The sequence below is a fragment of the Pseudophryne corroboree genome, chromosome 5 (genome assembly GCF_028390025.1).
Source record: "Pseudophryne corroboree isolate aPseCor3 chromosome 5, aPseCor3.hap2, whole genome shotgun sequence".
NCBI lineage: Eukaryota > Metazoa > Chordata > Amphibia > Anura > Myobatrachidae > Pseudophryne > Pseudophryne corroboree.
The window spans coordinates 576,562,399-576,578,293 of record NC_086448.1 but is presented as its reverse complement, the minus strand read 5'-3'; the positions used below and the strand labels follow the sequence as shown (position 1 = coordinate 576,578,293).

The window sequence follows — 15,895 nt, the reverse complement described above, 5'->3', positions numbered from 1 at the left end:
TTTCCCACTCATGGGAGCAAGAAAATGAGTCAGAGTCTTCAGACAAGCATCCTATTATAAATCCGTTGGCATTCTCCACGGTAGGGATAGACTCTACGCCCCCATCAGGGAAAAGTTTTGTGAAACCGATGCTAAGGAAGAAGCTCATGCATTGGGCCCATGCTTCCCGTTTTGCCGGACATACAGGTATCCAAAAAACCCTGGAGTTTATCTCTAGGTCCTATTGGTGGCCAACTCTGAAAAAGGACGTCTTGGAGTTTATTGCATCTTGCCCAAAGTGTGCTCAACATAAGGTATCCCGCCAGTCGCCTGCGGGGCAACTGGTTCCACTATCTGTTCCCCGTCGACCTTGGACCCATTTGTCGATGGATTTTATTACAGATTTACCCATGTGCAACAAGTTCAATACCATCTGGGTGGTAGTTGACCGGTTCACCAAGATGGCACACTTCATTCCTCTCACCGGTCTTCCGTCAGCTTCCAAGTTGGCTCAAGTATTCATACAAGAGATCTTCCGACTCCACGGTCTTCCTGAAGAAATTATCTCAGATCGAGGAGTTCAATTCACAGCCAAATTCTGGCGAAGTTTATGTCAAGTCCTCCAAGTCAAGCTAAAGTTTTCCACGGCTTACCATCCTCAGACCAATGGTCAAACCGAGAGGGTGAATCAGGACTTGGAGGCCTTCCTCCGCATCTATGTGTCCTCCTCTCAAGATGACTGGGTTCAATTACTTCCCTGGGCCGAGTTCTGTCATAACAACCAGTATCATTCTTCATCTGCTTCAACACCATTCTTCACTAACTTTGGATTCCACCCTAAAGTCCCTGAGTTCCAACCGCTTCCAGCAACTTCTGTTCCCGCAGTGGATATCACCTTGCATCAGTTTGCCAATATCTGGAAGAGCGTACGATCAGCTCTGCTCAAGGCATCGTTCAGGTACAAGAAGTTTGCGGATAGGAAGCGTCGAGCAGTCCCTGCTCTCAAGGTGGGTGATCGGGTATGGTTATCCACGAAGAATTTGAGGTTAAGAGTTCCCAGTATGAAGTTTGCACCTTGCTATATCGGTCCTTTCAAGATTGAACAAGTCATCAATCCTGTTGCTTACAGACTCCAGTTGCCTCCCTTCTTAAAAATACCCAGGACATTCCATGTTTCCCTGTTGAAACCGCTGATCTTAAATCGGTTTCATTCCTCACTTCCTCCAACTCCGAAAGTCCAAACTCAACGAGGCGTTGAGTATGAAGTGGCTAAGATTCTGGACTCACGTCACCGTTACGGTCAACTACAATATCTTATTGACTGGAAGGTTTACAGCCCTGAGGAACGTTCATGGACCAATGCTTCTGATGTCCATGCTCCTGCCTTGGTCCGGAGATTCCATTCCAAGTTTCCTCAAAAGCCAAAGAAGTGTCCTGGGGCCACTCCTAAGGGGGGGGGGGTGCTGTCACGATCCGGGTATCTGGACGCCATTTCTTACCCATCAGATGCCTCCTAAGGCTGGCTCAGCGCTCCAGCACCGGATCCCACCTGTTATCCTAATGTTCACATTCCTGCATCCTTTCCCGTCTCTCTGAGACGCTGTCACAGAAACGTCATAATACATCTGGCATGGCGTCTCCCGCGGCCTCCGCCGCCGTGCCTGGGCTTCTGCATGCAGAGTGTCAGAGTGGACTGCGTCGGCCGCGGCCTCCGCTGTGTCCGCGTGGTTGGATGTGCACTTGTCTGCCTGGCGTCTCCTGTCTCCAGTGGCCGGCGTCGCCATTACTGTTTTCATTAACACATGGATTACAAACCAAACTTCCCTCCAAGTGTCTGCATGGGCGCAGCCATCTTGGATTCTGTCAGCTGATCATTTCCTCCAATCTGTTGTCAGTATTGTTAATCTGCATAATTGCCTAGCCAATCCCTTCCTTGCTGCAGGTATAAATACACTGTGCCTGAGCAAGGAAGGCGTCAGTGCTTTGGTTGTCAAACCTAGTTCCTGTTTGTCTCTCTCCTGTGATTGTCTTCCAGGTTCCAGCTCCTTTCTCAAGACTTCCATCATAGAGACCCGCACCAGCATTCCACCTGCGGTGTAGCCTGACTCTCCGATCCATTTTGGATTCATCTGTTTCCAGCCACAACATTACCTGCTTCCAGCCCAGCTTCCAGCAGAGTACAGCTTCTCTTAAAGGGCCGGTGTCCTTTCTACAGTTTACCACTCTCCACCGGTATTATTATTTCTCCGCTCTCAAGCTCTACATTTCATTCATATTGCATCGCTCTCAAGCTTCATTTATTATTTAACTGGTTCCAGCCAGTATCCACTCCGTGCCAACATCTGTCTGGTTCCAACCAGAACCCACAGCAGCTATTTTATTTACAGCAGTCCAGCTTTCCCTGGAACACCAGCTGGTACGATCCTGGGCTTTCTTCCTTGCTACAGTCGGGCCTGGTAAGGACTTTCCAACTCGCAGATAATAAGAACTGTCTCATACTACCAGAGCTCTGTGGCCCCTGCCACCCTGTAGTACCCAGGAACTGTATTATTTCTCTGCTGATTTTATGTTTCTTTTACTGCTACTGTGATGCATGGAGTTTGTCATAAATAAACATCATTGACTTTTATTCAAGTTGTCGTGGTCACGCCTTCGGGCGGTTATTCTTCATGTTACTTACATGTCCAGGGGTCTGGTACAACCTCCCAGGTTCCGATACATCTCAGCCCCTACAACTGAGGCTGCCTCCCGTCAGCTCAGGCCCTCAGTTGTGACATTTTTCCCCTTATAGCTGCTGTATAGTTAATACTGCGCCTAATTAGTGCCCCCCTCTCTTTTTTTAACCCTTTCTGTAGTGTAGTGACTGCAGGGGAGAGACAGGGAGCTTCCCTCCAACGGAGCTGTGAGGGAAAATGGCGCCAGTGTGCTGAGGAGATAGGCTCCGCCCCTTTTTCACGGACTTTTCTCCTGCTTTTTTATGGATTCTGGCAGGGGTTAAATGCATCCATATAGCCCAGGAGCTATATGTGATGCATTTTTTTTGCCATCCAAGGTGTTTTTATTGCATCTCAGGGCGCCCCCCCCCAGCGCCCTGCACCCTCAGTGACCGAAGTGTGCTGAGAGCAATGGCGCACAGCTGCAGTGCTGTGCGCTACCTTGTTGAAGACAGGACGTCTTCTGCCGCCGATTTTCCGGACCTCTTCTGCCTTCTGGCTCTGTAAGGGGGCCGGCGGCGCGGCTCTGGGACCCATCCAAGCTGGGCCTGTGATCGTCCCTCTGGAGCTAATCTCCAGTAGCCTAAGAAGCCCAATCCACTCTGCACGCAGGTGAGTTCGCTTCTTCTCCCCTTAGTCCCTCGATGCAGTGAGCCTGTTGCCAGCAGGTCTCACTGAAAATAAAAAACCTAATCTAAAACTTTCACTAAGAAGCTCAGGAGAGCCCCTAGTGTGCACCCTTCTCGTTCGGGCACAGAGATCTAACTGAGGCTTGGAGGAGGGTCATAGGGGGAGGAGCCAGTGCACACCAGATAGTCCTAAAGCTTTCTTTAGATGTGCCCAGTCTCCTGCGGAGCCGCTATTCCCCATGGTCCTTACGGAGTCCCCAGCATCCACTTAGGACGTTAGAGAAATTCTCTTGGGAATCTGCCACCTTTTGTCAGGCGACTCCCAAGCCTTTTCACAAAGAGCGTTCAGTTCATGAGAGGGGGGAAAATGTCACCTCAGGCTTTTTTCCCTTATACAAACAAACCCTCTTATCTGGAACAGGGGGCTCTTCAGAAATATGTAAAACATCTTTAATAGCCACAATCATGTACTGAATACTCTTAACTACTTTTGGATGTAAACTAGCCTCATTGAAGTCGACAATGGAATCAGAGTCTGTGTCGGTATCTGTATCTGCCATCTGGGTAAATGAACGTTTTTGTGACCCTGAGGGGGTCTGTACGTCCTCCATGGATTTCCTCCATGTTTGTGTCTGAGAATCAGATTTATCTAGCCTCTTAGACAAAAATGCCACGTTTGCATTCAATGTACTCAACATATTCACCCAATCAGCAGTCGGCTGTGCCGACAGAGTCATTCCCAAATCTTTTTCCGCGCCCCCAGTAACTTCCTCCGGGACGGAACACTTAGCCTCAGACATGTCGACACGCAGTACCGACACACCCACACTGGCCAAAAAAAGGGGACAGACCCACAGGGAAGCCTGCAGAAAGAACACAAGAGGGAGTATGCCAGCTCACACCCCAGCGCCCATATACTACTAAATAAATAATATATGTTGGCTGCGCTGTAATATATAAACATATAAAGCACCAAATTGCCTGTGGCCCCCCCCCCCCGTTTTGCTCCCTTGTACTTGTAAGGAGCGTGGAGGTCCGGGCCAGCGTCTCTGCAGCGGCTGTGAAAAGATAAAATGGCGCTGGTAAGCTGTGCGGCTAAGCCCCGACCCTTCCCTACACGCTATAGTCCCGCTTAAAATGTAATTTATTTATACTGGCGGGGTATCGTACACGGTGCCCGGGCACCGAATATGCATCTTTTGCCAGTGAAAAAGTCCCTCAGTAACTGCTGCCCAGGGCGCTCCCCCCAGCGCCCTGTGAGTGACGTTGGTGTGTGTGTGTGGGAGCATGGAGCGCAACGCGACCGCTGCGCTGTACCTCCGTTACTGAAGTCTTCTGTTCTTCTAATACTCACCCAGCTTCTTTCTTCTGGCTTCTGTGAGGGGGGTGACGGCGCGGCGCGGCTCCGGGAACAAGCAGCTAGGCGCACCAAGTGATCGAACCCTCTGGAGCTAATACCCCTTTCACATTGCACAAATAACCCGGTATTGACACGGCATATTGCCGTGTCGAAACGGGTCAGTGTGCGATGTGAAAGCGCCTTTGCCGATTTAGCGGGTCGCCTGACCCGGTAATTCAACCCGGTTAAAAAGAAGGGTTATTACCGGGTTGAATACCGGGTCAGGTGCAGTGTGAATGGGAGCCGTTTCGATGCGACACGGCTCCCATTCACAGCATAGGGAGAGGCGGCGCAGGATATGAGCTCATCTCCCAGTGCCGCCTCCACCCTCGCCCCTGCTGCGCCCCCCGCTGCTATGGCAACCGACCCGGTATATTGCCGGGTCGGAAAGCCAGCAGAGGAGAGCAAATGCCAAATCCCACCCGGTAAGGACACATTTCTCTTACCGGGTAGGATCCGGCATTTGCGATCTGAAAGCAGCATAATGATGTCCAGTAGCCTAAGAAGCAGAGCCCTTGACTCAGAAGAAGTAGGTCTGACTTCTCTCCCCTCAGTCCCACGAAGCAGGGAGCCTGTAGCCAGCAGGTCTCCCTGAAAATAAAAAAGCCTAACAAAGTCTTTCCAGAGAAACTCAGTAGAGCTCCCCTAGTGTGTGTGTCCAGTCTCTCCTGGGCACAGAATCTAACTGAGGTCTGGAGGAGGGGCACAGAGGGAGGAGCCAGTTCACACCCAGTCAAAGTCTTTTAGTGTGCCCATGTCTCCTGCGGATCCCGTCTATACCCCATGGTCCTTTTGGAGTCCCCAGCATCCTCTAGGATGTAAGAGTAATGAACGAGATACCGTTTATATCTGTCAGTGTGGAGGCACCAGCGATGAACGATGCACGTTCCCGCGCTCGTTCATCGCTGGTGCCCTGTCGGCTGTGCATGCAGGCCAATATGGACGAGATCGTCCATATTTGCCTGCACTTCTACGGAGCCACTGCCCCCCTGCCACCGGGTCGCCCGTCTGCCGTATCGGCGGTCGGGCAACTCAGCGGCACATCGCCGAGTCTGTAGGGCCCATTAGGGGGTCTATTTACTAAGCCTTGGATGGAGTTAAAGTCGCTGGAGATAAAGTGCCAGCCAATCGGCTTCTGTCATTTTTTAAACACAGCCTGTGACATGGCAGTTAGGAGCCGATTGGCTGGTACTTTAGCTCCAGCGACTTTATCTCCATCCAAGGCTTAGTGAATAGACCCCTTAATCTTCCATTCTGCGATGCGACTGCAGTTAATTTGTGATCGCATCGCTGACAGCGATTAGCATGCTGGGCGGCCCTCAGCATGCAAGTGTTGCCAGTTGAAGGTTAAAGCTGAATAAGGTCCAATGTGACAGATAGAAAAATGCATTTACTTTGGTAAGAGATGATTTGCTTTTGTTAATATGCCAAATATATTAGAAAGAAAAAGTGAAGTTTTGCCCACAGAAACGCACACTTACAGCAAAGCATAGAAAGGTGGAAGTGGAACCTGATAAAGTCCCACGCAGGGACCATCCTGCCAGTAGTTATCACGACCGCCCAGTACATAAACTGTCCATCCATGGCTCTCCAGTGGCTGAGGAACTACGAGACCCAGCCATCAAAATAAAGATTACACTATAGCTCGACAACACATATAGAAAGCCTACGCCAAACTCACATCCACTCTGCCAGCAACCAGGTTATCCCTCCCCAGCCGAGATCCTGTCCGACCACCCCCTCACGGTTTCCCTATCCGTGCTACACCCGCAAGCTCCGTTGACCGTTACACAGATACAGAATAATAGTTACAGGTTACAGCCTGTGTAGCAGCAAGTACAGCTCCGTGACGTCATTATCAGAGGCTCCTCCCCACTCCGCTTCCTCCGCCGCGGACGCGTCCTCTTCCTTCTCCTCCCTCCTTTTGCTGCTGCTTCCGCCGCCGCTGTGAAAAAAAGAGGAAGAAGCGACATTAACCTGAAAGGAAAAATAATCCGATACAAATGCCGCGGGGCAGGCCCCCGAAACCACGGGCTGCGGACGGACTGCGAGCAGGTACAAAAAAAAACTTTGCTTAGGTACATCCTGACCGGTGCCAAGTACGAGTAACCGGAGCCCAGTGTACGCCGTGTTAGTGCTGTGTGTAGCAGCGTATATAGTCCCCGGATATGGTGGGAAGGCCTCTCTGTAATGTGAGGCGATTCTGCCGGAGACAGGGCGGAATGATACGGGAGGGGCCGCAGCACCCGGACTAGAGGATGACATAGGGCCGGGCCGGGGAGATACTGAGACTGAGAGTGGGTCTCGGGAAAGTAGATGGCTATTGGGTATCACACAGCTATAGGGCGATGTGCACTGGGTGCTGCCTGCTGTTACGCATACCAGCGTGAGGGGGGATCATGAACTGCAGCACATGCTACATGTCTCCGGTCACACACTCCTAGCACGGGGAATTAATTACACATACCAGGATATTATAAGTGCAATAGCTGTGTATTCTGCAATTTGATATATCTAGCTGTGTCTCCACCTGCTTATAGAGAGTAGTGGGTTCAGTGTTTGTATATGTAATAAATTATGTCTGCAGATACTGTATACAGCCTATGTGTGCTTTTATGGGCCAAATACTGTGTGCAGGTTCTTGCAAAAGTGTAAAGAAATAATATATGGGGGATGTAGTTATGTGACCTGCGGAACACCGACACTGGGATCCCGCCCCCTCACAACTCTGACAGTCGGCATGCCGACTAACTGACTATTCCCACTCGGTGTCCACGACACCCACCGAGCCTGCAAGCGTCTTCATTGCGCTTTACCTAAGAGCTGGGATCCCAGCGTCTGTATGGTGACTGGCGGGCTCCCGACCCCAACCCATCTGATGTGATAACCATGTTTAACAGAGCAGTGGCTCTCATCTTTGGCCCTCCTCACCCCAAGCAGGTTATATTTACAGTACTAGGTCACCCGACAGGGGCACAGGTTTGTAACCAACTGTCATATTGTAAAGAGCCACAGGTGACCTAGAAAACGTGTACTATTTGGGGTCCTGAGTACTCAGCTCGAGAACCACTGAGTCCTGGGGGTAAATTTATTAAGGGGTGTTGTAAATTTCTGTTGTGTTTTTCAGGGATTTACTAATGGCAAAGCTGACAATTTATAATAGACCATCTGACTGAACACCAATATTTTAACATAGGCAACAATGGTATAATAGGTCAACATTGTCTAGGTGTATCCCAAATTGGTGACATGGGTAAAAGGTCGACATAAGCAAATGGTCAATATGGAAATTGTCGACATAGGTTTATAGGTGTCAGCATATGAAACCCCAATTAGTGTCCAGCATCCCCTTGCAACTTCAGGCAAGGTGCCTCACTCCTCTATCGATGCGCTTGGCACAGGTTACTGTTCCCAGTCGTAGTCCACATGGATGGTAAAGTATGAAAAGTGTGAAAAAATGTGTGTCAACCATTGTCATGTCGACCATTTGAACATGTCGACTTTTGACCATATCAACCATATGGTGTCTACCTAGTCACTGTGGACCGGATACCAATAGAAACACCCAGCTTTGCTAACCATTGTGTTTCTTAACCCAATCTAGAACCCGCCAAAACATCACAGCAGAATAGTAAACAACAACAAAAAATTGCCCTTCCTGTGCAGACTTTATGTTTAAAAGTCAATAAATAGTTAAAGTTTAGAAAAATAAAAATGTGTACCTTGCACAAATCCTTACCCTGCCTGGCCCTCTTAGCCTGTGCTGGGAAAGGCTTACTGGGACTCGTAAAGAATAATATTTCTCTAACGTCCTAGTGGATGCTGGGAACTCCGTAAGGACCATGGGGAATAGCGGGCTCCGAAGGAGGCTAGGCACTCTAGAAAGATTTATGACTACCTGGTGTGCACTGGCTCCTCCCACTATGACCCTCCTCCAAGCCTCAGTTAGATTTCGTGCCCGGCCGAGGTTGGATGCACACTAGGGGCTCTCCTGAGCCCTTAGAAAGAAAGTATAGTTTTAGGTTTTTTATTTTCAGTGAGACCTGCTGGCAACAGGCTCACTGCAGCGAGGGACTAAGGGGAGAAGAAGCGAACTCGCCTGCTTGCAGCCGGATTGGGCTTCTTAGGCTACTGGACACCATTAGCTCCAGAGGGATCGACCGCAGGCCCAGTCCTTGGTGTTCGGTCCCGGAGCCGCGCCGCCGTCCCCCTTACAGAGCCAGAAGCAAGAAGAGGTCCGGAAAAACGGCGGCAGAAGACATCAGTCTTCACCAAGGTAGCGCACAGCACTGCAGCTGTGCGCCATTGCTCCTCATGCACACTTCACACTCCGGTCACTGAGGGTGCAGGGCGCTGGGGGGGGGGCGCCCTGAGCTGCAATAAAAACACCTTGGCTGGCAAAAATACCACAATATATAGCCCCAGAGGCTATATATGTGGAAAATACCCCTGCCAGAATCCAGAAAAAAGCGGGAGAATAGGCCGCGGAAAAGGGGCGGAGCTATCTCCCTCAGACACACTGGCGCCATTTCTCCTTCACAGATCCGCTGGAAGGAAGCTCCCTGGCTCTCCCCTGTAGTCTACACTACAGAACAGGGTAAAAACAGAGAGGGGGGGCACTAAATTTGGGCGCAATATATATATATATAATATTAAAAGCAGCTATAGGGGACATAACTCAGTTAGTCCCTGCATTATATAGCGCTCTGGTGTGTGCTGGCATACTCTCACTCTGTCCCCCCAAAGGGCTTTTGTGGGTCCTGTCCTCATTCGGAGCATTCCTTGTGTGTGTGCGGTGTGTCGGTACGGCTGTGTCGACATGTTTGATGAGGATAATGATGTGGAGGCGGAGCAGATGCCTTTAGAAGGGATGTCACCCCCTGCGGGACAGACACCTGAGTGGATGGGCTTATGGAAAGTAATGAGTGCACGTATAGACTCCTTATATAAAAAAATCGACGACATGCCAAATGTGGGACAGCCGACTTCTCAGCTCGTGCCTGCCCAGGCGTCGCATGGGTCGTCAGGGGCTCTAAAACGCCCGCTACCTCAAGCAGACCCAGATGTCGACACTGATACTGACACCAGTGTCGACGACGATGAGTCAAATCTGATGCCCACTAAGGCCATTCACTGCATGATTGAGGCAATGAAAGAGGTGTTAAACATTTCTGATATAACTACAGGTACCACTAAAAAGGGTATTATGTTTGGAGAGAAAAAACTACCCGTAGTTTTTCCCCCATCAGATGAATTAAATGAAGTGTGTGAAGAAGCGTGGGCTTTCCCTGATAAAAAATTGGTAATTTCTAAGAAGGTACTAATGGCGTTCCCTTTCCCGCCAGAGGATAGGTCACGTTGGGAAACACCCCCTAGAGTGGATAAAGCGCTCACACGTTTGTCTAAAAAGGTGGCACTACCGTCTCCGGATACGGCCGCCCTCAAGGAACCTGCTGATAGAAAGCAGGAGGCGATCCTGAAGTCTGTATATACACACACAGGCATTATACTTAGGCCAGCTATTGCGTCCGCTTGGATGTGCAGTGCTGCCGCTGCGTGGTCAGATAAACTGTCAGAAAATATTGACACATTAGACAGAGACACGATCCTGTTAACCATAGACCATATAAAAGACTCAGTCTTATATATGAGAGATGCACAGAGGGAAATCTGCCGGCTGGCATCTAAAGTAAGTGCATTGTCCATTTCTGCTAGGAGAGGCTTATGGACTCGCCAGTGGACAGGAGATGCGGATTCAAAAAAGCACATGTAAGTGTTACCATATAAGGGTGAGGAATTATTTGGGGATGGTCTCTCGGACCTAGTTTCCACAGCAACGTCTGGGAAGTCAGCATTTTTACCCCATGTCCCCTCACAGCCTAAGAAGGCGCCGTTTTATCAGGTTCAGTCCTTTCGGACCCAGAAAAACAGGCGTGGAAAAGGCGGGTCTTTCTCTGTCCAGAGGCAGAGGTAGGGGAAAAAGGCTGCAACAAACTGCAGGTTCCCAGGAGCAAAAGTCCTCCCCCGCTTCTTCTTCCAAGTCCGCCGCATGACGGTGGGGCTCCACAGGTGGAGCCAGGTACGGTGGGGGGTCGCCTCAAAAATTTCAGCGATCAGTGGGTTCGCTCACAGGTGGATCCCTGGATCCTGCAAATAGTATCTCAGGGGTACAAGCTGGAATTCGAGGCGTCCCCACCCCACCGGTTCCTAAAATCTGCCTTGCCGATTGCTCCCTCAGACAGGGAGGCGGTGCTAGCGGCAATTCACAAGCTGTATTCCCAGCAGGTGATAATCAAGGTACCCCTACTTCAACAAGGCCGGGGTTATTATTCCACACTATTTGTGGTACCGAAACCGGACGGTTCGGTGAGACCCATTCTAAATTTGAAATCCTTGAACACATACATAAAGAAATTCAAGTTCAAGATGGAATCGCTCAGGGCGGTTATTGCAAGCCTGGACGAGGGGGATTACATGGTATCCCTGGACATCAAGGATGCTTACTTGCATGTCCCCATTTACCATCCTCACCAGGAGTACCTCAGATTTGTGGTACAGGATTGCCATTACCAATTTCAGACGCTGCCTTTTGGACTGTCCACGGCACCGAGGGTATTTACCAAGGTTATGGCGGAAATGATGATACTCCTTCGAAGAAAGGGAGTTTTAATTATCCCGTACTTGGACGATCTCCTAATAAAAGCGAGGTCCACGGAACAGTTGTTGGTGGGAGTAGCACTATCTCAGGAAGTGCTGCACCAGCACGGCTGGATTCTGAAAGTCAGAGACCTCCTGAAACCAAAACAGGTATCAGTGCATCACTGCACGCGGGTCCTGGGAAAGATGGTGGCTTCTTACGAAGCAATTCCCTTCGGCAGGTTCCATGCCAGAATCTTTCAGTGGGACCTGTTGGACCAGTGGTCCGGATCGCATCTTCAGATGCATCGCTTAATAACCCTGTCTCCAAGAACCAGGGTGTCTCTACTGTGGTGGCTGCAGAGTGCCCATCTTCTAGAGGGCCGCAGGTTCGGCATACAGGACTGGGTCCTGGTGACCACGGATGCCAGCCTTCGAGGCTGGGGGGCAGTCACACAGGGAAGAAACTTCCAAGGACTATGGTCGAGTCAGGAGACTTCCCTTCACATAAATATTCTGGAACTAAGGGCCATCTACAATGCCCTAAGTCAAGCAAAATCCCTGCTCCTACACCAGCCGGTGCTGATCCAGTCAGACAACATCACGGCAGTCGCCCATGTAAATCGACAGGGCGGCACAAGAAGCAGGATGGCGATGGCAGAAGCCACAAGAATTCTCAGATGGGCGGAGAATCATGTACTAGCACTGTCAGCAGTGTTCATTCCGGGAGTGGACAACTGGGAAGCAGACTTCCTCAGCAGACACGACCTCCACCCGGGAGAGTGGGGACTTCACCCAGAAGTCTTCCAGATGCTGGTAAACCGTTGGGAAAAACCACAGGTGGACATGATGGCGTCCCGTCTCAACAAAAAGTTAAAAAGATATTGCGCCAGGTCAAGGGACCCTCAGGCGATAGCTGTGGACGCTCTAGTGACACCGTGGGTGTACCAGTCGGTTTATGTGTTCCCTCCTCTGCCTCTCATTCCAAAGGTATTGAGAATAATAAGAAAGCGAGGAGTAAACACGATTCTCGTGGTTCCGGATTGGCCAAGACGAGCGTGGTACCCGGAACTTCAAGAGATGCTCTCAGAGGACCCGTGGCCTCTACCGCTCAGACAGGACCTGATACAACAGGGGCCCTGTCTGTTCCAAGAATTACCACGGCTGCGTTTGACGGCATGTCGGTTGAACACCGGATCCTAAAGGAAAAGGGTATTCCGGAAGAAGTCATTCCTACGCTTATTAAGGCCAGGAAAGATGTTACGGCAACGCATTATCACCGCATATGGCGAAAATATGTTGCATGGTGCGAGGCCAATAAGGCCCCAACAGAGGAATTTCAACTAGGTCGATTTCTGCATTTCCAGCAAGCAGGAGTGGATATGGGCCTAAAACTAGGCTCCATTAAAGTACAGATCTCGGCTCTGTCGATTTTCTTTCAAAAAGAACTAGCTTCAGTACCTGAAGTTCAGACTTTTGTAAAAGGAGTGCTGCATATTCAGCCCCCGTTTGTGCCTCCAGTGGCACCTTGGGATCTCAACGTGATGTTGAGTTTCTTAAAATCACATTGGTTTGAACCACTTAAAACCGTGGATCTGAAATATCTCACGTGGAAAGTGGTCATGTTATTAGCCTTGGTTTCAGCCAGGCGAGTGTCAGAATTGGCGGCTTTATCATGTAAAAGGCCTTATCTGATTTTCCATATGGATAGGGCAGAGTTGAGGACTCGTCCCCAATTTCTCCCTAAGGTGGTGTCAGCGTTTCACCTGAACCAGCCTATTGTGGTGCCGGCGGCTACTAGTGAATTGGAGGACTCCAAGTTGCTAGACGTTGTCAGGGCCCTGAAAATATATGTTTCCAGGACGGCTGGAGTCAGAAAATCTGACTCGCTGTTTATCCTGTATGCACCCAACAAACTGGGTGCTCCTGCTTCTAAGCAGTCTATTGCTCGCTGGATTTGTAGTACAATTCAGCTTGCACATTCTGTGGCAGGCATACCACAGCCAAAATCTGTAAAGGCCCATTCCACAAGGAAGGTGGGCTCATCTTGGGCGGCTGCCCGAGGGGTCTCGGCTTTACAACTTTGCCGAGCAGCTACTTGGTCAGGGGCAAATACGTTTGCAAAATTCTACAAATTTGATACCCTGGCTGAGGAGGACCTGGAGTTCTCTCATTCGGTGCTACAGAGTCATCCGCACTCTCCCGCCCGTTTGGGAGCTTTGGTATAATCCCCATGGTCCTTACGGAGTTCCCAGCATCCACTAGGATGTTAGAGAAAATAAGAATTTACTCACCGGTAATTCTATTTCTCGTAGTCCGTAGTGGATGCTGGGCGCCCATCCCAAGTGCGGATTGTCTGCAATACTTGTATATAGTTATTGTTAACTAAAGGGTTATTGTTGAGCCATCTGTTGAGAGGCTCAGTTGTTTTCATACTGTCAAACTGGATATAGTATCACGAGTTGTACGGTGTGATTGGTGTGGCTGGTAAGAGTCTTACCCGGGATTCTAAATCCTTCCTTATTATGTCTGCTCGTCCGGGCACGGTGTCCTAACTGAGGCTTGGAGGAGGGTCATAGTGGGAGGAGCCAGTGCACACCAGGTAGTCATAAATCTTTCTAGAGTGCCCAGCCTCCTTCGGAGCCCGCTATTCCCCATGGTCCTTACGGAGTTCCCAGCATCCACTACGGACTACGAGAAATAGAATTACCGGTGAGTAAATTCTTATTTTAACTATTTCTTTATTACCCCCAAAGCCAATGGGAGGGGATCCCAATTTGAGGGGGGGGGGGGGGGGGGAGGAGGGGTTCTGACATTTCTGAGGAATTCCAGCCATGGGCTGACTAGTTAAGGTCGGTTATCATGTTGGCAGAGGGAGCGGACATAGGGCTTCTATTGGCTGACAGCCTAGTAGCTCTGCGCTGCAGTGCCAGAGGAAAATTAAAACATCGGCAGGTGGGCCAGTGACTGCCATTGATGGTGTGAAACAAGTTGGTTTACTATCCTCAAAGGTATAACCATCTTACATTGAGTGATGAGCTTCGATGATTTTTAGTCATCGATGGTTGATGGCCATCGCTTCCCAATACGGTGTGTCTCCCTGCTATAGTGCTATCCCCCTAATTGATTCAGCCTGGTGTTGTTGTTTTTTTTAAATACGGGGAACCCTCCTATTTTCTTATAACAGGCCAGGCAAAAAGGTCAAGTGCTGGCTATGGAATTGGTTGGGGGAGGGGTCACATTCTTTTAAATTTTTCTTTCTCTGACGTCCTAGTGGATGCTGGGAACTCCGTAAGGACCATGGGGAATAGACGGGCTCCGCAGGAGACTGGGCACTCTAAAAGAAAGATTAGGTACTATCTGGTGTGCACTGGCTCCTCCCTCTATGCCCCTCCTCCAGACCTCTGTTAGATTTCTGTGCCCGGCCGAGCTGGATGCACACTAGGGGCTCTCCTGAGCTTCTAGAAAGAAAGTATATGTTAGGTTTTTTATTTTACAGTGAGACCTGCTGGCAACAGGCTCACTGCAACGAGGGACTAAGGGGAGAAGAAGCGAACCTACCTGCTTGCAGCTAGCTTGGGCTTCTTAGGCTACTGGACACCATTAGCTCCAGAGGGATCGACCGCAGGACCTGTCCTTGGTGTTCGTTCCCGGAGCCGCGCCGCCGTCCCCCTTACAGAGCCAGAAGCATGAAGATGGTCCGGAAAATCGGCGGCAGAAGACTTCAGTCTTCACCAAGGTAGCGCACAGCACTGCAGCTGTGCGCCATTGCTCCTCATACACACTTCACACTCCGGTCACTGAGGGTGCAGGGCGCTGGGGGGGGGGGGGGGGCGCCCTGAGCAGCAATAAAAACACCTTGGCTGGCAAAATAATCACAATATATAGCCCCAGAGGCTATATATGTGATAATTACCCCTGCCAGAATCCATAAAAAAGCGGGAGAAAAGTCCGCGAAAAAGGGGCGGAGCCATCTCCCTCGGCACACTGGCGCCATTTTCTCTTCACAGTGTAGCTGGAAGACAGCTCCCCAGGCTCTCCCCTGTAGTTTTCAGGCTCAAAGGGTTAAAAAGAGAGGGGGGGCACTAAATTTAGGCGCAATATTGTTTATACAAGCAGCTATTGGGGAAAATTCACTCAGTGATAGTGTTTATCCCTACATTATATAGCGCTCTGGTGTGTGCTGGCATACTCTCTCTGTCTCCCCAAAGGGCTGTGTGGGGTCCTGTCCTCAGTCAGAGCATTCCCTGTGTGTGTGCGGTGTGTCGGTACGGCTGTGTCGACATGTTTGATGAGGAGGCTTATGTGGAGGCGGAGCAGATGCCGATAAATGGGATGTCGCCCCCTGTGGGCCGACACCAGAGTGGATGGATAGGTGGAAGGTATTAACCGACAGTGTCAACTCCTTACATAAAAGGCTGGATGACGTAACAGCTATGGGACAGCCGGCTTCTCAGCCCGCGCCTGCCCAGGCGTCTCAAAGGCCATCAGGGGCTCAAAAACGCGCTCCCTCAGATGGCAGACACAGATGTCGACAC

The 15,895-nt window shown here is 50.2% G+C and overlaps 1 protein-coding gene across 7 annotated transcripts in view; it reads left to right on the top strand.

Moving 5' to 3' along the window:
- Positions 1 to 6,554: 6,554 nt before the first annotated feature.
- ZNF236 (zinc finger protein 236) overlaps positions 6,555 to 15,895 on the top strand; it is a 531,150-nt gene continuing 521,809 nt past the window's right edge. For 4 of the 7 annotated variants that reach the window (XM_063923335.1, XM_063923337.1, XM_063923334.1 and 1 more), the window contains exon 1: positions 6,555 to 6,776. In XM_063923335.1, coding sequence (XP_063779405.1) covers positions 6,725 to 6,776 — 52 coding nt within the window. In that variant the 5' untranslated portion in view covers positions 6,555 to 6,724. The remainder of the gene's footprint in view (positions 6,777 to 15,895) is intronic. The other 3 variants (XM_063923333.1, XM_063923339.1, XM_063923332.1) reach the window with 1 other exon arrangement.